General features: G+C 35.6%; 1 protein-coding gene across 1 annotated transcript in view; it reads right to left on the bottom strand.

Moving 5' to 3' along the window:
- Positions 1-1,607, bottom strand: part of LOC145243696 (proton myo-inositol cotransporter-like) — a 101,250-nt gene extending 99,643 nt beyond the window's left edge. The window contains exon 1 of the mRNA XM_080106754.1: positions 1,238-1,607. Within this exon, the coding sequence (XP_079962880.1) occupies positions 1,238-1,607 (370 nt within the window). The remainder of the gene's footprint in view (positions 1-1,237) is intronic.
- Positions 1,608-24,152: the final 22,545 nt, after the last annotated feature.

The raw sequence follows: 24,152 nt of genomic DNA on the forward strand, positions 1-24,152 counted from the left end.
AACTATATAATTTTGGATATATGAAAATTGGACAAAAGTATTTTTCAGTGATGAAAGCAAGTTTAATTTATTAGGAAATGAGGGGAAAAAACAATGTCAAGAGACGTATTGGTGAAAGATTAAGTGCAAAGTGTACTAAGAAAACTGTCAAGTTTGGGAACAGAAGCGTCATGGTTTTGGGATGTTTTCTAGCCAAGGTACAATGCCTCTTGTCCGGTTACAAACTCGTGTAAACGCGCAGATCTATAAGAACATTGTCCAAGATGATGAATAAAGATTTCGGGTTTCGATAGGGTTACCTTTATGCAAGATAATGCTCCATGTCACAAGACAAAGGTGGTAATGAGTTACCTTAGCGAGCAAGATTTCGAAATTATAGATTGTCCACCGCAAAGTCCTGACTTAAATCCAATAGAAAATATTTGGAAGACCTTAGAAGTGAAAGTTATGAAGAGAAATTCCACTAGGGAGAATTTGCGGGGTGAAGCTTCAAGAAGAATAGTCTAAAATTAGTATCGAGGATTGTCAAGAACTGATTCGTTCTTGTGCTCGAAGATGTGCAGCTGTCATTGAGAGGAAGGGCTCATTTACTAAATATTCATTGTACATGTATTTTTATATTGTTTTTGGCTGTTTACATTGTTTTTTCTCAATTTTGTCCCTTACTTTTGGACGTTTCTATTTTGAAAATAAAAAATAATTGTTATAATCCTTTTTCTATCCTTTGCAAATGATTCAAATTTTAGTATGTTATTATACATGACAACGGCTATCAGTTGTCAAAATTTCAGCTTTTCACAGTTGTTATTTCTAACAAATACTAGGTTTTAAAATTTTGTCCTTTAGTTTTGGACGCTACTGTATATGACATTGTTGACGAATCAGAAGAATAGGTTACTCGCAGCCCGCAACAGACAGTATCAGATAAAATATTATTCTATTTTTTAAAACAAAAAAAAACGAAGGAATCAGTAAATGTTTTATAAAGTAATATATTTTTATAATACTAAAAACAAATCGAAATATTGAAATAATAACATTTTATTTATTATTTCCTGCAAAAAGTAATTAAGCATAATGTGATGTTTTTATATTACACAGTTTGCTGCGGACTTCGAGTCGCCTGTTCTTCTGATTCGCCACCTTCCTCTTTACTAGACTTTTTTAAATGAATTAAGAATGCGCATTTTCTATGGATTAAGTGAATGAAAAAAAATCAGTTTTATATCATACTTACCAATTCCACATCCGATAAGTAATCGTCCAATGAACAGCGTCTCTCTGTTGAAAGCCGAGCCAGTGACGATATACCCTAGCACATAAAAACTTGAAGCCATCAGTAAACCTTTTTTACGTCCGTATTGATCACTCAAAAGGGCTCCGATTAAACTAAAGACAATAGCACTAATCATCGGTCCGGCCATGATAAGTTGCTTCCATACTTTAGTAAGGCGCAGATAATCTATATCTTTGGCAAGCAAAATGGCTCCTGATGATGCACCCATGTCATAACCTTGGTTAATTAACGAGAACTGTGCAAAAACTGTTAATATATACACAATCCTTGGGCGTTTGTTTTCATTTTCTTTTAGTTTTACAGGATGCATTATTGCAAATATTTCATACACAGAATTTCAGAACTGACGAAACGAAGAAAAAGATATGAATGGCTGAATTCGAAACTATTCATCGCATGACTGATTCTAATGAATCGCGTCTCTTTGTGTGTGTGTGTGTGTGTGTGTGTGTGTGTGTGTGTGTGTGTGTGTGTTTCAATTGAATAAAGACCCATAGCGCCAATGAGAGTAAAGAAAGCAATGTTGAATAGCTTCCTTTACTGTGTCTTTGCTAAAAATGTGGCTACCTTTTCCTGCTAGAGTTATTCACTCCTCTATTCTAAAAATCCGCCAACCATTACAAAAAGTATTCATATAAATTCTTAATTCTTACCAGGTCATTAAAACAAATTGCATATAAAACGTTTATATCTCTACTTATGTATCAAAGGCACTTTGCCTGTTTGTGTGGGTGTGTTCGTTGAACTCCAAAACGGCTAGGCCGATTTTTTTTTTTTTAATTTCATACTAATGTACTTCATATATCTGAGAGGGTTTTTAGATAGGTTTTGTCTCGGTATGCCTCCAATAAGTATCAAAAATCGATAATCGAAACATCCGATTAAAGAAGGAAGATTCCGATTTTGATTAAACTTAACACTCTAATACAGCCTACTATAACAAGTGCATTTGAGAAGTTTTATTACTGCACAAGTAGAAAGGCTCGATGTATAAAATCAACAGTAGGTTTTTTTATAAGACAGAGGCGCATCCGAGATTAATTGTTCTGATTAAATCACAATCGAAACATGATGCTTAACTTTTGCATTTTTAACTTTAACTTAAGCCATTATATAAAAATAATTTTATAAAACCAACAGCAGGTTCTCTATAGGGCGATGTAGTCACTGCAAGGAGGCAGGTCAAGCTTCCTCCCGGTGCACTCTGGTGGGTACCCGACTAGAGCATGCAATCAATTCATTTGATTGAAAAATAAGTGGTTTCACTGATTTCGATAACAATAAAAGTATTGAAAATGTAAAATATTCGTTGATCCTAATTCAATCTGTCGGGTATCTCTGCTAGTTTTCAATAGTCCACTTTATTAGGATAAGTTTAATGTTTAATTTTTTTTTCATTCTTGTAGAGAATGGAGGCGATTGAAGAGCCGGGTCGGAAAAAGTCATGTCATGTGGTGTTATAAATTTAGTTCTAGTCTCGGACTCGGTAGACTTTTAAGTTCACTTTACATGGCGCTACAAACATGAATTATTTCGACAGGATTTATTTTTACAGAATTATTTTCTGACTGAAATTTGAATAGCAATGGCATCTGGACAATGCGATGAGTAACATTACTAACATTACTTCAGCAGTTGATAAATTTACGGAAAGAAAACAATGAACTTGGCGCCGGCAAGGAAAATATGTCCAACTAACCCCACACTAAAAAACGGACAGACCTATGACCGGGAATGGTTACACCGACAAGGACTTGGTGTTATTCATCGGCACATGGACCCGCAACAAAACTTTGTGGTTTAACCAAGTCTGTGGAAATACACAACGAATTTAGAATGGCTTGCTCGAACAAGGTAAACATTCTTTTATTCAAACTAGTAGGGCCCGAAGCTCTCAATATAGCTATGGTATATACGACTCGTTGCAGTGAAAGGTCTACATGAAGAGGTGCATAGACATAGATTCTACAATACGAAACAGAAAATTTTTAGGAAAGCTTCGGTCCCAAGTGAGGTTTTGCGATTTTACTATCCAGTATCCTAACGAGATCTGCCTACAGAATATAGACTATTAAGAGGACATAGTAGCTGGCCAACTCTTAGCTGGACTTGCAAATACAGAATACCAGTGCAAGCTCTTAGCCGAAGCCAATATTTTGACAACAGTGAAACAGACATTTCACAGGCTGGTTAGTCTAGAGACAACTGATACGTCGACTCCTCACTTGCAAAGCAGCTTGAATGAGCGTTCGACGTTTGGCTCAATGAGGTCCGAGAAGAAACCGTTTCGGGATGGGGGAAGTATCCAAAACCCCTCAAAATAAACTGTGTGAAGGGTGTGGGAGCACATCACATCCCAATGGGCTAAAAGGGCAGAAGAACTATCTGGCTATGAAACTCAGATTCCATAATTGTGGAATTACTGGACGTTTGCGAAAAGTGTGCCGAAAACCAGAGAGGTCTACAACGGAGGCAAAGAGTGATTCAACATGACGCAGTCAAAAATACTTAAGAACTGAGGAAGACCAGCATTTCCTGAGCAAAAATAGGAATTAGAAGCAATACCACATCTTGCATGGATCAGAAGTAGATTAAAGAAGATCCCTGAAACGCTACCCTCAATAAAAGTCAAAATATCCCATACTAAATTTGGGCGCACTTTAGATTTAGATTTAGATTAGACTTGCTGTCAAATACACCGTATCCAGGCCGTTGCGGATACTGGTGCTCAAACATGTTCGAGTGGCCTTGAAATACTGGAAATATTGGGATGCGTGCTAATACCAACTACCCATAGGATGCGTGGGATCACGGACGACCTACTACACATTCAGGAAATAAATTTTATGCGTATTAAAGTTGGTTTTAAAGAAACCAGACAAGTCGTTTATGTATCATGTTTACGTATCACGTCGGGATTTTGCTTATCCGAGTCGGCACTAAAAGACTTCGAGTTAATCCTTCGCGACTTCCCACACCAGATATCGAAAGCTGACATGTCAACCTCAAATAATGGGATAGCACCATGTGGATGTCCTTAAAGAGAAACGGTTTTGAACAAACCTACATGAATCCCGTTTACCCTTATTGAAAATAATAGGGAACGTTCGGAACAATGGTTACGGGAGCGCTTCAAATCGAGTACATTAGATACCTACCCCCATCAACCATTACAAGTGATATCAGGGAGATATAACGTTCGCCCCGGGAGCGAAACAATCAGCTGTGCACACACCCATTCTTGTCCCTCATCATTTGAAAAAGAAGGTGAAGCAAAATTTAGATGGAGATGTTGTGTTGGGTATCATCGAACCAGCGCCAGAAAGTACGCATACGGTTTGGTATTCGCACCAAAGAAGGACGGGTCATCAAAAAGGGCGATGAACCTACAAAAATTGAATGCCGTAACAATGAGGGAAACCTATCACACTCCGTCCCTATTTAACTAAGTGTCTATTGTGCGGGTGCGAACAAAGAAAATAGTTTTAGGTGTGTGGAACGGATATCAAAATTCTAATATTGCTTGTTATGATTTTCTTGTTTCAATCTTTTTCTGTAACTCGAAATTTTCTTTTACAATCACTTTTCCTGGTGGGCTGCTTGTTCTACCCGCAAACGATACTTGCGAAGCTCTAAAATCAAGCTTATAAAATCTTCCATATTTCGTCACTCGAAATACTGACTTTTTCGTATATATATTTATATATTACTAGCAGGAAGACCCGACGTTGCCAGGGATTGAATGATGATCAACGAATATTTCACACTTCTATATTTTGATTGCCATCGAAATCCGTGAAATCGCCTAGGAGGAAGCTTCACATGCCTCCATGCAGTAAGTTAGTCCAAAATACATGTTATTCTACATTGCACTCTAAAGAAACCACTATTTCTTTTATAAACTTATTTTATATAAACTTCTTTCCAGTTAACGAAAAAAACATTAAGAAATTTACGTGCGGCGTTTGAACATGCAGACCACATCATGCAAAAAAAAAAAAAAAAAAAAAAAAAACACGCTATCAACTTACCCATAGTAAAATTTCACGGCTCGTTGTTCTACCATTGTTGCTAAGCGATGACATAGCAAAAATGGCTTTACCGATGACAGAAAAATTAAAATAACGGTTTCGATTATCGATGATCGGCAATTATCGAGGGTATTCTGAGAAAAAAGATCACTCCCAAACTTATACATGAAAGTTCTGTAAATCTTAAAGAAAATCTGAGTTTATAAGGAACGAACTCACACAGAAATACACACAGACAAAGTTGCATTTATATAATTGTAGAGATAGAGTCACACGGTTTGTAGTTTATATATTTTTATTTAGAGTGGTACCCCGGGATACGGCATTAAAAATCAGTAACAAAATACAGAACAGTCTATAATGCACATGTATATAATCAAATCAAATATAAAACGATAGCCCTATATGGTGAACTCTCTAATGGCCGTCGTGACAGAGAGGCACTGAAGAAAAGATATAAAGACTCTCTGAAGAAGTCCCCCGGTAACTGCCACATTGACCACCTCCAGTGGTCTACTCTTGCTGCCGACCGTGTTACATGACAATGTACTGTCCACCAGGCTGTCGCCTCTTTTGAAATCTCCCGTACAGAGAATCTGAGGGAGAAGCGCTGCAGGAGAAAGATTCAGGAAGCCTCAGCAGCAACACCTGACATGACTTTTGACTGCAGCCGCTGTGGCCAAACCGGCTTGTCCCGCATCGGGTTCATCAGCCACAAGCGTGCCTGCAGTCGACGTGGAAAACCCCCTTTATAGAATCTTCGTTTGCGAAGTAGTGCCAAGATATAATCAAATAACATTATAAGTAACACCGTAGGACGGGGGAGTACCGTAACCAGGGGTATAAAACATCGTATTCAACATCGTAATCTGGCAAAACCGTATCCCGGGGTTTTACTGTATTTATTTTTTATCTTTAACCAAACGAACCTCTCAGTACAAAAGACAAGGAATAAGTTCGTACACAACCTGTTTACTGGTTAACGAATAAAAAACGACTGACCCTTGTATTTATTTATTTATTTATTTATTTTTGTAATTACGTTTTCTCCCCAAACAAGGCACATTGCCACTGTGGTGTAGGGGTCTACTATCAGGGGCAGCAACTACTGGGGTACTATGTTGGGATTTGGGCAGCAAGATGTTGGTTCATGTTACACTTGAACTTCTGCACGTCAGTACAGTTGGAGAAGCAGGGACCTGGAATGGAATTCCAGAGTCTAGCGGTTTTGGGGAAGAAACTACTGGAGTAGAAAGATCTTTTACATCTAGGGATCTCTACTGTGTGGGGGTGGGATTTAGCAGCCTATCGAGTTTATCAAGGGTGTCTACGTCGTGGGGGCACAAGTGTCTGCAGTTCGTCAGAGCATTCACACTTAAAATACTTGTAGAACAGGCAGAGGGATACAACGTTTGGTCGATGGGACAGAGGCTGAAGCTTAGATGCCAGTTCAGGGCCTATCAGATTGGTGACTCTCTTTTGAACCTTGTCTAGGAGCGAGAGACTAGTAGCAGATGTACCAGCCCAAATGTGACAGCAATACTCCATACATGGGCGAATGGTAGCCTTATAGAGGTACAAGATATTTTCAGGTGTCAGTAGTTTTCTAGCATGGTAGAGAGAGCCTACCTTCTTTGCAGCGGCCCTGGCAATGTTTTCAATATAATTGTTCCAGCTCATGTTTCCTGTGAACGTTAGGCCAAGCAGTTTGAAAGATATACTCTCGGACAGGGAGTCACTGGCCATTGCTATTGGTGGCAGAGAAGGTTTCTTGTAATTATTGAAGGAAACCAGTTTAGTCTTGGCAGCATTGAATGTGATCATCCATTTTTGTCCCAATTCCACTACAGATTGGAGGTCATCCTCTAGTGTTTTTGCCATTTCTTTAGTTATGTGTTCATTTGTTTTCCTATCATGCCTGTTATAGAGTGTGGTGTCATCAGCATGTATACCCATCTCAGAGGTAGTTTTGTCGGGGAGGTCATTAATAAATATTAGGAACAATAGAGTTCCAAGGATAGACCCCTGAGGCACTCCCGCATTTATATAACACTGTTTAGATATACGACCGTCGAGGACAACCTGGATTTTTCTCTTATCTAAGAAGGATTGAATTATGTTAAATATTCTACCAGTGATACCGTATGATTTAATTTTCCTGAGGAGACCCTCATGCCATACCCTGTCAAAAGCCTTAGATATATCTAGAGCTACCACTCTGCCCTCCCCCGCTTTGTTCAGTGAATGCTATATACGTTCAGAGGTTACAGATTACAGATTATTTATATATTTATTTATTTATCTGGCTTTTTTCTTACCGGTCGAAACGTGTCTTATAAACTTTGCTTGTATAAATTCAATATAGGTTAAACTCCTTGCTGTCTTGTTAAACAGACCACTAAAAATCTTTTTTTATTTAAATGCAACAATGCAATTTTAGACAAAATCTGTTTTTCGTTGCCAATATATATGGAACTTGATCTGTCATATTTTCGCATTTTGAATCAATTCGAATTAATTGTCGTCAAAAATCAGACGATATTCCTTCGAAAGGAAAATGGTTAGACTGAATAAATTCGCGTACCATATCTTCAGGATTGTAAAATGATATTTCGAATCCTAGATCTATTGTCTGTGACACAGGTTTGGGTAATATTCAATTAAATCCTAGACTTTAGTGCTTAATAAAAGATACTACCCACATAAGCGGTAGCGCATCTGTTTGGTATGTCAGGTTACAGGATATGGGAAATAAAAAGAAAAACTTTAGTTCATAGATGGATTTTTTTATAAACATAAGGCATTATTTTGCATATGAGAAGAATGGCGGCTATAAGAAGAATTAGTTGGAGAGAACAGGCTCGAGCGTTTGACAGTCAAGAGAAATCATAGGCGTTGAAAGTTGGTGGCATGAGTTAATGTTTAAGTTAAGGTGCTAATTATGGTCTTGGTGAGTGCTTCTAACAATATTTTTCATGACAAACTATTCCGGATTTCTTTTGCTTTATTTTTTACATAAAACCTATATCTTCAAGTGACCTTTTGGTCTTGGTAAGCGGTAATTCCGTTAAAATAGACAGATTCAACATCAGCTTAATATAAGAGTTTACAGTTTATTTTAAGAGGAGTTGGTACACATTGTGACATTGGTGAGAAGTAGTTCTGACAATTATTTTGATTGAGGAAATGTAGTTTGCGAATTCTTGCTGCTAGACCAATAGAAGCATTAAAATAGATACCAAATTCAGAATACTCCAAATGTACGTATGGTTTGTTTCCTTTATACAGTTGTGGGTCCTGAGCAATCACTAACAGCAGGAGGAACTAGAGGCAACTGAAATATCCTGTACAGAAAAGAAAACAAAGCAAAAGTTATTAGAAATGAGAAACACAGAAAGGTCTCTAATAAGAATAGTACGAAAAAGACAAATGAGGCTCATGGGCTATGTCTACAGAAAAAGCGGAACAGAACAGATTAGTTTGACGGGAAATATCATGGGTAGAAAAAGCAGAGGGCAACAGCAAGAAACATGCGTTGACAGTCTGAATACCTGGGCAACATCAAAAATAATGAGTAACAATAAATTCAGGAATGCCTTGAAGGAAAGGGATAGATGGGGAGTCATGGCCGTCAATGCGTGTACCAAGCAGAACACCAGATGATGATGATGAATTGACAATGTAATTCCTGAATCCCTTGTCAATAGTGTTGTAGAGGTGTAAGTTTTGAACCCCTTGTCGTTGCAGGCCAGCAATAATCAAAGCAAACACAGTCGTATAGTTACCGGAAAACACATTAGCAAAAGTGTGTAACAGAAGTGCACGTCATGATGTGGAGGCCATAACTGCCATATATAGCTACATCAATGTTTAAGTATTTTAATGATGAATGCTCTGACGAACTGCAAGCACTTGTGTCCCCACGACGTGAACGCCCTCGACAAACCCGACAGGCTGCTAAATCCCACCCCACACTGTAGAGATCCCTAGATGTAAAAGATCTTTCTACTCCAGTAGTTTCTTCCCCAAAACCGCTACTGCTTCCCCAACTGTACTGACGTGCAGAAGTTCAAGTGTAACGTGAACCGACATCTTGCTGCCCAAATCTCTACATAGTACCCCAGTAGTTGCTGCCCCTGATAGTAGCCCCCTACACCAAAGTGACAATGTGCCTTGTTTGGGGTGAAAATGTAATAAAAAAAATAAATAAATAAAAAGGATGTAACTATATTTGTAGTCGTTGAATAAGTCCATTATTCCTAAAAACAGGTAGATCAGTTTGACCCATACAATTCTTTAGTGTCTTTGTTTTTTTACTTTGATATTTCCTCGTCCATTATCAAAGTTAGAGGGATGCTCCAAATCTATGCAAAAGCTATCAGTATTTTCATCTACATGTTCAGAATATCAAAAGTCTTTGGCCAACGACTATACATAAGTATGAAAGTAAATATGCATATTTTACCCGAATTAGTCATCAGTAAGGCTCAGGGAATATAAAATAAAATTAGCAAAGAAGGAGAGAAAATTCCCGTGTTCTTAGTTTGGCATGAAATACAGTTACTTACAAATGTAACATAGCTTATAGCGCGTGTGTGAGAAAATCAGCAATAGCCATAAGATAGCTGACTAGCGAAAATATTAGCAGCAGCAACGGTCTTAGCACATATGCACAAGGACAAGCACAGGTCATATTGGGGCTCATGACCGAGGATTGACTTATATGTGACAAGGAGATCCTTATTAGGGATCACTGACCTTTCATAACTGTTCACATATTTGCTGTAGATCTAGCAGAACGCAAACCATATTGCATGTCACTAAGAAGGTTATTTTTGCTGAGGTGGTTGACTACTTCACGATTTAACACAGATTCCAGCAACTTATGACGCATAGATGCTTTATTATTATATTAAGACCACTAAAGAGAGGTTCCAATTTCCGATTATATTATTTATGGAATAGTAAACTGGAGTAATTACCGTTCTTCATTGTGACACTGATACGTAATGCAGAATTGCTTGAATTCATTAGGCATAGAATTGTGTCCTATTATCAGTAACTACACAATCAGTCATGCAGAAATAGTTCATGTAGAAACTCTATCATGCAACTTGTGGTAGGTCATTTATAATTCAGGACTTCCGGTCATTTTGTGTAGTTGTTGAGGACAATGAGATAGTACTGGTCTTTCAAAGGACCTACAAAGTCGACATAAATCATTGCTCCATTTTTGCCCATGGTTTATATGTGTTTGCTGACGCTTTTGCTGTGAGTGTACATCCTTTACATGCATCATCATGTAGTTATATAAACCTTTTTTGACCCAGATATCGACAATAGGTATTTATGATCCATCTGTAATGTAAACCGCCTGCTGTAGAGACATCTATGGAACTTAGTCACCGCAAAAATTATACCCAATGCCTCCTTCTCAATCTGCAAGTATTGCTTTTCTGCAGGTAGTAATGACTGAGATGCATGCGCAATGGTTTTCCTTGTTCCATCTGGTAACTTGTGTAAAATGCAGGCTCCGATGCCATAAACTCTGGCATCGCTTGCTACTATTATCTCAAGCCTGGGATCATAATGAGTGAGAAAGAGATTAGATGCGTCTCTTTTATTTTTTCGAGTGCAAGTTGGCATTTCTGATGTCCACCTCCAGGTTTTATCTTTCTTAATAAATTCAATGAATTATGCATATTTTAAATATTTGGTAGAAATTTGCCAAACCAAGAAAGCTTTGCAAAGCTTGTATGTTATCTGTAACTAGCATTCTCTTTGATCGCGGTAAACCTGTTAGGATTCGACCGTTGACCGTCTTTATAAATTATATGCTCCAATTATTTTATTTTTGACAGAAAAAAATCACATTTTGCTTCCTTTACTTTAAAGCCGTATTCTTCCTATGCTCTGTCACAGATTTGCTGGTGATTAGTATGTCATCAAGATAAGCCATTGCAAAATCAGGATCACACAGCATGGCGTCCATGACCTACTGAAAAATATCAGCCACAACTTTAACCCCCAAAAGTCAGTCTATTGAACATATAAAGGCCTCTGCAAGTGTTTTAGCACAGGAGCTTTGAACTATTTTCTTCCACCTAGCTTCAAAGTGTTGCAGACCAGGATATAAAATACCCTAACTCGCTACAAGATAACGTAATGAAACGAATTGAATGAAGGAAACAAAAGAACTCGAATGCTGGAATAAAAAAAATGTCTTTTATTTCTTGTTGAGAAATGAAAGTCTTCAGTGTACACGTGTTCATTCAACCGTTGACGACTACGCATGTAGAAGGAAAGGGGGAATGCAATAGAGAAACGCGAAGTGGCAAGCCGTCTGTAGAAAGAAAGGGTTAAGCTCATGTCTGTGTCGATGGGCCAAAGTGAAAGGGAGATAGAGTAGGAACAGTCAATCCAGTTCATGGAGAGAGAAAGCGTATAAAGTGTGCTTGCGCTTGCCCCACATTACAGTAGCAGGGAAAGTGACGTTAGAGTGTATGGTCGGTTCGTCGACTAAGCAGCTCGAACGCTAGACCAAACGAAAAAGGGAAGTTAACAGGTTTTGTTGACTTTTATACTGGAGTTAGTGTTCTGGGTGCGCATGTCTGGTTTTCACTTAAAAGGAAGTGACGTCACAGCTCGGGTGTGTATATGCGCATGAATGTGAGTGTGTATGAGGCTGTGTATATGCGTGCGTGTGTGTGTGCGTACGTGTGTGCGTACATGTGGGTGTGTATATGTAAGGGAAAACATGTTCGAACAAGACTCCTCCTCCTGGGGAGAAAAAAGCATATATATATACAAGAGAAACGTATTTCGTTTTTGTTTTTTATGTATATTTTTTTAATAAGTCATATATTGTTTGAAATGTTTTGGCCAATGAACTTTTCGACCAGTTTTTGTTGCTGTTTGTGGTGTGTTGTTTTTTGTAATTTCTTTGTCCGTTTCTGAGTGTGTATGTTCTTGTATTGGAGTAGGAGAAATGTGTAATTGTTTGTCTATGAATGCAGGTTTAAGTCTCTCTATTGCTATAGTGTCTTTTTTTCTCTTTTTAATATCATAAAATACTTTTTACTCCTATTGAGAACTAAATAATGTCCGGAATAATTTGGTTATAATTGTTTTTTTACTGCGTCGTTCCTGATAAAAACGTATTTACATGTGTAAATATCGCTTGGAATGAAAATGTTCGTGTCTGTTTTTTTGGTTGGAGTAAATTTTAATTGTGGCATTTTGTGTTTTAAGCCCGTCACAAAAGTTGTCATTGGGGAAATGTCTGTATTGTTTTCGCAGAATTGTCCTGGTAAAATCAGTGTTGATCCGAAAACTAATTCTGCAGGTGTGCTCTGCAAATCTTCCTTCACAGTATTGCGAATTGCTAAGAGAATGAGTGGCAAATTGTCTGACCAGTCCGATTTGTTTTCGTTCATAGCCAAAGATACTTTTAATTGTCTATGCAATCGTTCCACCATACCGTTTGCGCAAGGATGATAGGCAGTAGTCTTAATGTGCTTTGTTCCCAACAAATGGTTGAATTCAGTGAAATAAGTTGATTGGAACTGTGAGCCCCTGTCCGTTGTGATTACAGAGGGCACTCCGAAAATCGCTATCCAATCTTGTAAAATCGCTCTGGCTATCGTTGCGGCTGATATGTCTTTCACTGGTATTGCTGTCGGCCATCTGCTGAATCTATCGACTATAGTAAGGATGTGGGTATGTCCTTTTGAAGTGGGCAAGGGTCCGACCAAGTCGATATGCACATGAGTAAACCTAGCGTCTGGTACATTGAAAGTTCCTGAAGGTGATTTTGTGTGCCTGTGAACTTTGTTTTTTGGCAAGGAATGCAAGTTTTGGTCCAACTACGGATGTCCGTATTCATATTTGGCCAAACAAAACGTTCCGCTATTAATTACACGGTGGCACGTTTTCCTGGGTGGGACAAATTGTGGAAGTGCTGGAAAACTTGTCGTCTGAGGCTGGGTGAAATATGAGGGTGAGGGTGTTTTTGTGAAACATCGCAATAGAAAGTTGTTGTTCCGAATGGTATCGGCATTTCTTTCAGCTTCAGTGATTTTTTGTCCATTATAGCTGGGAGCGTGGTATTGGTTAATTGTTTTTGTGCTATTAATTCCATATTTAGTGGAGTGGAATTTACAGAAGCAATTGTTTCGCGAGATAAAGTGTCAGCTACAACGTTTTACTGTCCTTTTACGTATATCGGTAGAATATTGGGCTATAAAGTCCAAATGTCGAATTGCTCGTGGACCATATTTGTCGACATGTGTGTGTAGAGCAAATGTTAGAGGTTTATGATCCGTATAAATGGAAAATTTTCTGCCCTCGAGGAGATGTTTAAAGTGTTTAATTGCAAGATAAATTGCAAGTAACTCTCTCGGGAAAGTGCTATATTTAGTCTGCGCTTTGTTTAACTTGGCAGAGAAAAATGAAATAGGGGTCATTTTGTTGTCAGAAATTTGGTGAATGACAGCTCCTACTGCTATTTCCGATGCGTCCGTCATAAGCGTAAGTTCCGTTGTATCGCTATCTTGGATATATGTAAGTTTGGTGAAGTTTGCCAAAGCAGTTTTCGATTGTTTGAAGGCCTGTACTGCAGGTCCTTCCAAAACTAACTGTTGGTTTTTGGTTCGGTTTTTTAACAAGTCCGTTAAAGGTGCGAGTAACGTGGAAAAGTTAGGCAAAAAACGTCGGTAATAGTTAATTATGCCTACAAAACGGCGTACTTGTCTGACAGATGTCGGTAGAGGGAAATTCGAAATAGCACTTACTTTTTCAGGCAAAGGGGAGATTCCATCCTTGTAAATTAAATGACCGAGAAATTGAACTTCCTGGTGGCCAAAAACACATTTATCGGTGTTTAGTTTAAGACCGAAATGTGACAGTCTTTCAAAACTTTGTTCCAGGTGTAGCCGGTGTTCTTCGAGGTTTCTGCTGGCAATTAAAACGTCGTCCACATAAGCGAATATGAACGGCAGACCTCTGAAAACTTTGTCAATCAAATGCTGAAAAGTTTGACAGGCGTTTCTCAACCCGAAAGGCATCCTTAGGAACTCGTAAAGGCCAAATGGTGTGGTTAGTGTGGTTTTATGAATGTCTTCTTCCGCGACTAGAATTTGAAAATATGCCTTAACAAGGTCCAGTTTGGAGAAAATTGTGGCGCCTTGGAGTCCATTGGCGAAGTCATGGATATGAGGAATAGGATATCTATCTGGAACAGTTTTTGCGTTTAAGCGTCTAAAATCTCCTCACGGTCGCCATGTGGTATTGTCAGCTTTCTGTACCATGTGGAGTGGTGATGACCAAGCACTTTTCGAGGGCCGTATTATTCCAATGTGTAGTAGGTTTTGAAACTCGGATTTTGCCAATTTGTATTTATCCAGTTTCAAGCATCTGTGAGTTGAATAGACGGGCGGTCCTGTTGTCTTAATATAGTGCTTAGCACTGTGTTTGATGGGGTCTGTGTTTTTAAACGGCTGGGAAAGTTGAGGAAATTTTTGGAGTAACCGGCGGACGTGTAAATCTTCGGGTAAGGCAGTGCTGATTCCGGTGGTTAAAAATTTCGAGGTAGTTCCTCTCACTGAAATCTTCGTTTCGTTGTCTGTCAACGTGTGATGAGTCATGTCGACAGACAGGTTGAAATGGGCTAAAAAAATCCGCCCCCAAAATTGGACTGGTCACGCTGGCTATGGTGAAATTCCATAAAAAATTCCTCCGTCGCCAAAAGTGGGTATTTTGGTACCGTTGGCGGCTTGTAAGTTGAAAAATTGTGTCCCTGTTGGATGGCCATGCGGTGTCAGTATGACGCTGATTTCCGCTCCGGTGTCTATTAAAAAGTTATATCCGTGAATTTTATCTCGGATATAAAATAGACGACCTTTTTTGTGTGCTCCAGCTACAGTCGTCGTCGTTACTGGCTGGAAGGTTCGTTTCCCTGCGCCGGTTTTTTGAACGCGCAGGGTTTAGTGCATCTTCTTGCGTTGACGCCGAATCTCTTGTGATAGAAACACACATCTTGTCTATGTCGTGACATGGATCGGTTCCTGCTTGAACTTCTTCACCTGTAATTTCGCCGCGTGTCGTCGTGGTTTCTGTGAGAATGTTGACGTGTTTGAAGTGCATCGGCTAGCTGCTTCGAAAGCTTCTCAACCGCCGACTTTAATTCTGCTAATTCCTCGTCTCGGTTTCAATCAGGTTGTTGAATGTTTAATGCCATGGTTTCGTTGTAGAAGTCCATCTGTTGAAGTTCCATTTTGTTTTGTGTTGAAATTTTTATATTTCAATTTCTTGTGCGTGGTTTGAAAATGTTCCTCCTCGTGGTCGACAAGTTTGTTTGTTTGTTAGAGAAAAAATGTTTTTCGTGCGTGCCGTGAATCTGTGTGGAAGGGTTTAGCTTACACCGCGTGTTTCGTTCACTCTCATTCATTTCATTTTTAAAATAAAGGGGTCACCATTTCATGTTGCGGACCAGGATATAAAATACCCTAACTCGCTACAAGAAAAAATAATGAAACGAATTGAATGAATGAAACAAAAGAAATCGAATGCTGGAATAAAATAAACATGTCGTTTATTTTCTGTTGAGAAATGAAAGTCTTCGGTGTACACGTGTTCATTCAGCCGTTGACGACTACGCACGTAGAAGGAAAGGGGGAATGCAATAGAGAAACGCGAAGTGGCAAGCCGTCTGTAGAAAGAAAGGGTTAAGCTCAGTAGAACGTCGCGCACATGTCTGTGTCGATGGGCCAAAGCGAAGGGGAGATAGAGTGAGAACAGTCAATCCAGTTCATGGAGAGAGAAAGCGTATAAAGTGTGCTTGCGCTTGCCCCACATTACAGTAGCAGGGAAAGTGACGTTAGAGTGTGTGGTCGGTTCGTCGACGAAGCAGCTCGAACGCTGGTCCAAATGAAAAAGGGAAGTTAACAGGTTTTGTTGACTTTTATACTGGAGTTAGTGTTCTGCGTGCGCATGTCTGGTTTTCACTTAAAAGGAAGTGACGTCACAGCTCGGGTGTGTGTATGCGCCTGAATGTGAGTGTGTGTATGAGGCTGTGTATATTCGTGCGTATGTGTGTGCGTACATGTGGGTGTGTATATGTAAGGGAAAACATCTTCGAACAAAAGATATGCGCCCGATAAATCTATGTTTGAAAAGATTTTGACATGGTTGAGTTTATTGAATATCTCCGCAGGGCTCGGGAGAGGTTATTCGTGGTCTTTTAGGGCTTGATTGAAAACATTAAAAAAAGAACAGTAGTTAAATATCGTTATTTACATTGCTTTATTTTTGTTCAAATGTTGCTAGATAGAAGTTCTTATTACCGATTACATAATTAATTATTACTTAATCAGAGGTATTTCCTTTGATTTACTCTTACATTAATGCCGATAACTAGGAAGTGAAATAATTCTATTAAACTGTTGTTGCTAAATAAACCTATTTAGAGCTGTTAATAGAATAATAACTAACTAATCCTTAAACAATGTAATCTACTATTAGAACTTCTGTTTAGCGGCATTAAAATAAAATAAAATTCTAATTACTCGAATGCGTTTTTTTTTTGTTTTTTTGTGTTTTGTTTTTTGTTTTTGTTTTTTTTTTTCATATTAACGTTTTTAGATGTTAAATGTTTTAGCGTCTCAAATTTTCGGACGAAAAATTAAACGAATCTCTTAGTAAAATAGAGTTATCCCCCTCAGACGAATGAAAACGATTGCAAAAGCCTTTTAATTGCCGATTATTTACAATAATGGATCGATTTCATTTGTTTATTTAACCAAAGTCATTTCACTTGTTTAATTGTGAATTAATTCCACCAAATAGCCGATAAATTTGATTGAATAAAAATTAACTGGTTTTATTTCTTAAACTTAATATTTTTATTTATGTCGATAAATTAAGATACTTTGTTACATATACTGTTTAAATTTTCGCTTCCCTTATTCTGTCTTTTAGTCCTCAAATTCTATGATTGATGTTTCTTATAAAGGGGAAAGAACTGCTGTTTGCTTGATGAGAATATATCTAATATTTATTGTTGGTTAGTTTTTCACCTTGAAGTAGTTTATTTTTTGTTTTTGTTTGTTTTTTTTTGTTGTTTTTTTTTTTTTGTTTGTTTTTTGCATTTTGTAGGTCTTTGCACCAAGTGGGTTCATGCTTTGTCAGGAGCTATTTCCACTTTATAAAAAAAAAAAGTAAAAAGTCCTTCTTTACAATAGTGTGTCGTCCTCATAGTTGCCAGACCATAAAAAATATTTGAAGCCAAATCTTTCAGAAGAAAAGGGCCAAAAAAAAAAAGGTCAAAATGATAATTGTACCTATTTACTATGCCTCCCCACGGGACAGAGTTAGACACCAGGGTCGTTTTAAAATGATAATTGTAGCCAAATTTTTACAAACATTTATATATTTTTCATTTTGCTTGTGTAGACCGGCGTCCGGCGATGCTTTAAACCGACGCATTTCAGATGAAAACAATGTTACGTACTTACGTGTCTTGTTGAAATTAGTTGTTTTTTTTAATTGTTTTTCACAATACTTAAAGGTGTTCGTATGTAAACTTGTCGTCGACAAATAGCTTGTATGTAATAATGTTATGCTTTTTGACGGCAAACAAAATTTTGCTTATTGCGACGATAGAAAAACATTATTACGTGTCATGCCGAAATTAGTATAAATTCCAAAAATTACGGAAAATTGGTTCAAGTAGAAAAATAATTTTAATTAAAAACAGAATTTATAACAGACATAAAAAATAATAAATTTATTTAAATAACATACTTTTTTTGTAAAATTAATTTATTAGAATACTCGAAAACCTTTCAATGCTGTCAAAAACAATTTTTGTTAATTTATAATAATTACAACATGATACGTAAGTATGTAATAATGTTTTCACCTAAAATGCGTCGGTTTAAAACATCACCAATCTACACAAGCACAATGAAATATATGTATAAATGTTTATATGCACACGCACAGTGTTTGTTATTTCTTTTAACAATTTCAATGTTCTATTTGTTTTTGTTGTTGTTTTTTGTTTGTTTGTTTTTGTTGGAATTTTTTTTTTGTACCAATAATGGTGCATCCCCCCCTATTTACATTTATTATTTTTTATCTGGTTTTTGCATTTGATTTTTGCATTTTGTATCTTTTCTGATTCTTAGTTCCATACATTTTGGGTTTGTACGAAACTCCCTTTAATTTGGAGAAAAAAGAAAATGCTAGCTCCATAATGATGTCACGAGCCCAGCGCGTATTTCACCCTCTTTTGAAATTCCGCTGACGTGGAGATTGGACGTTCGTTTCATTGCCCGGTGCTGAAAATGGAATTTTGACGAGCCTCCTTCAAAGAAGAAAACCCGAAAAGAATACCTGGGTAGGTGACGAGACATACTTCTGAAGACTATCTACGTGGCTACGGTTTTGCACGTATTTTAGAATGAGTGAAATTATTTTTAAGAAAATACCTTATTTTACGTAACAAGGAATTTTGGAACCTCCTACAAAGAAGAAAACCCAGCAAAGAAAACCCCGGGCGAGCGACGAGGCCATACTTCTGAAATCCATCTGCGTGTCTACGGTTTGCATGCAAACATGGAGGGAGAGATAATTCAAAAGGAACTTTAAACAAAAAAAAAAAAGAAAAAAGCACGTGCCTGACTGGCTTTCAATTTTTGAGTACGCTCCTAAAGTTTATCTCATATGCGAGTGTGATTAGGAGATACTATTTTGAATCTTATTATTGTATTCGGTCATGGATACGACATCTTCATTATAAGAACCAGTGTTATTTTTTTCATTACATGTTACTTTGGCGTTTCATAAGTTTAATGCCCGCAATGGGAAAAATTTGCAACTAAATTTATTGTGAATAAAATCTCTTCTTCATTTCAAAGCAAGACCTTTATATATTATTCTTTACCCCTCCCTCCCCTGTTTATTCCATGCTGCCATTTTTTGGTATTATTATACAAACACCGTAACAGCGTTAGGGTTAGGGTTAGGGTTTAGGGTTAGGGTTAGGGTTAGGGTTAGGGTTAGGGTTAATTCGCTGTCACGGTGTTTGTATAAATTTACCCATTTTTTTCAGGTTAGTTACTTTAGCGTCGAATTTATCTGGAAGCAAGATAAAATTCCGACATTTTTGTTTTTTGTTTTTTTTATTTTTTTATTTTTTATTTTTATTTTTATTTATTTTTTGTAAAATTTGACTACAATTATCAAATTGGCCTTTTTTGACTTCAAATATTTTTTATCGTCTGGTAACCCAAAGGACGAAGCGAGGCGCCGAGGCGCTATTGTAAAGAAGAACACAAAAAAGCAGTTAAATATAGCTATAACCCTAGCTTAATGTTATATTAACGCTTTGAAATAGAAATTCTATTTGTTCATTTAAACAGTAATTACAATTATTTCCCTTTATTGTTTCTGATTACCAATTAAACTGATTAACAAAAATAGAGTCATTTCCTTGCTTTATTTTTTACGACGCTGAATAGAGGTTCTAATGCCGATTATATTGTTTAAACATGAGTCAACAAGAGTTATTTCTCTTGTATTATTTAAATATTAACGTTGCTATATACAGCTCCTATTTGTCGATTATGTTGTTCAAACAGTAATATAATAGAGTTAATTTCCTTTCTTAACGCCGCTTGAATGAGGTTCAAACTGTGATTCCATTAATTGAACAGTATTTAAATAATAAAATTTCCTTTGCTTCACGCCATGTCAACGGATACTTAAATCTAAGGGAGATAACCAGCATAGACATAGCAAAAATAGATATATTTTGCAAGATATAATTTGGGATGCTGAAATAATCAGTAGAACAATGAAAGAATGTTAAGTGAAAAAAAAAAAAAAAAAAAAAGATTACACAATTACTGTAGCCGAGTTCCGGAAATTGCTGAAGCAGTTTACGAAAAGGAAACAAGTTAGCGAAGTTAATCAACAAACTTAAACTTATTAATTAACGTACACAAAACAAAAGTAAACTGTTACAATCTAACGATGTTAATTAATCTACAACAAAAATTAAATAAACTTGTTTGAAACGATGGTAATTAATCAAAAACAAAAATTAAATAAACTTGTTTATTAACGAAAATAACGAAACGTTTTTGAGGGAGATTTTGGAGTATTTAAACCGTCAATATAATTTCTTTATTCAACGAAAATAAGAAATGAAAAAATATGAAATTTGTTTTTCTTTATTTTAGGTAATCAGTCATTTCTGTCTATGATTAAAGTTTTTTTATTGTTTTATGTCTGTTTTTTTACTATTATGTACAATAGGGTCTGCCAAACGATTGCGAAAAATGGACTGCATGTTTCCGTGGCGTCAGATGGAAAAGCAGAAGCGACTTAATGATTTTTTAAAACCTTTGTTTATCTTCTTCAAACTGCAATTAATAATTAATCTTTGTTATTATTTTGTTGGGTTTAAGATTTACACAGTTTAACGACTAATAATATTATAAACAATTGTATATTAAATATGACATACGGTTTTACTGAATGTTCATTTGGTTAGCTACGGGGTTCCATATTTTGTTCGGTAAAAAGAGGCAACAAAATATGAGGAGGGAGGCCTACAAAATGTTTAATATTTGTGCAATAATATTTTCAAATTGGTTTTAATCTGGCAATAAAATAGCTGACAAGAGTCATGTCTATATTAAAACTTAATATTTAAAAAAAAAAAAGTAAACACAATTAATCAAAAATCTATGTTGCAACGGAACATTTTGAAATAATAGAATTTTAATCGTTTTAATCTTTTAAAAATTAATTAATATTTACGAAGTTTCTTTTTCTTGATAATTCGACTGATTATAGTATATATTAATTCGAAAAAACGCTATTTAAAAAAAAAAACATAATAATATTAAGTTTATATCAATTTTTTAATTGCAACTTCAAGGTAAATTTTTGTTCAATATGTGTATTTAAATTTTTTAAAAATAAATATTTTTTACTTATTTGAACTCTGATGTTTCATAATAAATAGAAATTTCGATAGATTTAAATATATTTTGTTCGAATTCCGAAAAAGTAAATAGAGGGGGGGGGCACGCACTAAAAAAATATTCCCCTTATATATTTGACGAAAACTGCAGTTTATATGTAATTTCATTCTAAAATGGATAAGTATCAAACATTTCACGAAAATCTGACCATTAGTTGATTTTTGCTAGATTTATTAAATACGGGTGTTTTCACATTCGGAATGTCTACTACATGGGAACGTTATTTTAAAGCGCCAATTATGTAAACACGATTTTCGTCTCGCAATTTCATTATTTTCGTTCGATGAAAATTTTTTTTTTTTTTTTTTTTAATTATTACTGTTTTTGTTTTTTTTGTTTTTTTGCTCTTCTTCTTTTAAATGGTACAAAAGTTATACTGATAATATTAATTTATAATAAAGTTACATCGTGTTACATAGTTCTGTGGTGAATTTTGGCAGTCCCTAATTTACAAATGTATTTAAAAAAAAAAAAAGAGGAAAAAATAACAATCTTCATATATTCTGCACAAGATAAAGTGTTTGGGGGGGGGTTGTGTTCTCTTAAATAAGGGAAGCATTTTTCATTGGCTGAATTGGACTATTATTTTAAGTTCGTTGATTAACTTCGCTAACTTGTTTCCTTTTCGTAAACGGAACTCGGCTACAGTAATCGTGTAATTTTTCTTTTTCTTCTTCTTCTTCTTCTTCTTCTTCTTCTTCTTTTCATTTAACATTCTTTCATTGTTCTACTGATTAATTCGGCGTCCCAAGTTATATCTTGCAAAATATGCTTATTTTTATGTCTATGCTGGTTATCTCCCTTAGATTTAATGATCCGTTGACATAAACGCCAAAAAAATACACGACTATTATACCTGCAAGCGCCGGGTGAACTTAGTCCCGGAAATTAAAAAATAAATAAATAAAATAAAATAAAACAAGTTAATCAACGAACTTAAAATATAACAATGTTAAGTAACAAAATACACTTATTAATTAACGTACACAAAAAAAATAAACAACCTCTTACAACGAAACAAAGTTAATTAATCAACAACAAAAATTAAATAAACTTGTTAATGAAAATAAAAATAAAAATTTTGAGGGAGATTTTAAAAAAATTAAGAAATTTGTTTTCTTTATTTTAGGTAATCAGTCAACCTCAGGATGATTAAAACTTTTTAAGGAGATTTTGAAGCATTTAATTTAATTTAATTTAATTTTTTTATTATTATTATTATTATTATTATTATTATTATTATTATTACTACTACTACTACTACTACCACCACCACCACCACCACCATCGTTCCATCATAAGAGGTTGTTTACTTTTTGTTTTGTGTACGTTAATTAATAAACGTCCCAATATACATTTTAAGGTTTTATGGATAATTTTTATTATTTATTTATTTTTGGATAAGAGTTTTGACAATATAGGTACTCAGGTGGAGAAAGGACGGTGCAAGTTTTTATTACTATTATTATCAAATTCAATTTTTACGGTATATTTTGTTTATTAAATTGCTAGGTGAAACTACATTATAGTAAAAAAAAAAAAAATATTAAAATAAAATAAACTTTGATCATAGCCAAAAATTTACTGTTTGAATACTTCAAAATCTTCTAAAAAGTTTTAATCATCCTGTGGCTGATTAAAGAAAAATAAATTTCTTTTTTTTTTTTTTTTTCGTTTTAAAAAAAATTAAATTGGCTGTTTAAATACTTCAAAATCTCTTTTTCATTTTCGTTAATTAACAAGTTTATTTAAAAAAAAAATTTTTTTAATTATTATTATTATTATTATTAATTAATTAATTAATTAATTAATTAATTAATTAATTAATTACCATCGTTTCATTGTAAGAGGTTGTTTACTTTTTTGTGTCAATAAGCGTCCCAAATGTAAATATGTTTATTTTTGCTATGTCTATGCTGGATTTAAGTATCGTTGACATAAGCGCCAGATTTTCTAATTGTCACTTCCAATTGTACACTGATTCAAGAGTTATTTCCCTTGGTTTATTTTGTTGCGCCGTTGCGGTCTCTAATGTTACTGCTTCATTGTTTACAATTAGAACGAAGCAAACACAAAACACGCTGGTGGCCGAAACCTGACACTCCCGGAAAATAGCAACAACGTTTTCTTAAACAGCAAAGAAAAACACAAAACTCAGTTTTCTGCAGCAAAACAAAATAACATACTTTTTATTTGGGGGCAAAGAATAAAATACGAGCAATAAACGCCACTTGTGTGTTTGCATGTAAAAAAAATCTCGTCTAAAATTAATTACAACACTCTGTTTTTCGGCGGTAGTCGACTGTAGCATCAACAGCTTTCCATAAAATAAGCACATTTGCAGCAAATCTTCAGTTCAACTCAGGAGTTAGCTCTACTCTCTACTGCTGCCTGGGCCTCTCTTTCATAAACCGCAGTGCAACAACACCAGTTAATGAATTCTGGCCTTGATAATTGGTGACTTCTTTGTAAAAAAAAAAAAAAAAAAAAAAAAAAAGCATCACATTTTAATTGAAAAGCGTACATGCTTATGTAGACACATTTTCAGAGAATAATATTGATGAAAAGTTGTTTATTCCTGTACAATAAACATGGTGATTTTTTTGGTATTATTTCTCATATCAGATTTTAATTAAAATATATTCCCTTAAGAAAAATGCAAATTACGAGTTTTCGTTAGTCTGTATTTAACGAAGCTTATTGCAATTTTTGTTACATTATTCCCTATTTCAAAACTAAGGGAGACGTAATTTGAATTATAAGGACTTT

Source organism: Euprymna scolopes, chromosome 22 (assembly GCF_053919585.1).
Source record: "Euprymna scolopes isolate OS-2025 chromosome 22, ASM5391958v1, whole genome shotgun sequence".
In the NCBI taxonomy this organism is placed as follows: Eukaryota; Metazoa; Mollusca; class Cephalopoda; order Sepiida; family Sepiolidae; genus Euprymna; species Euprymna scolopes.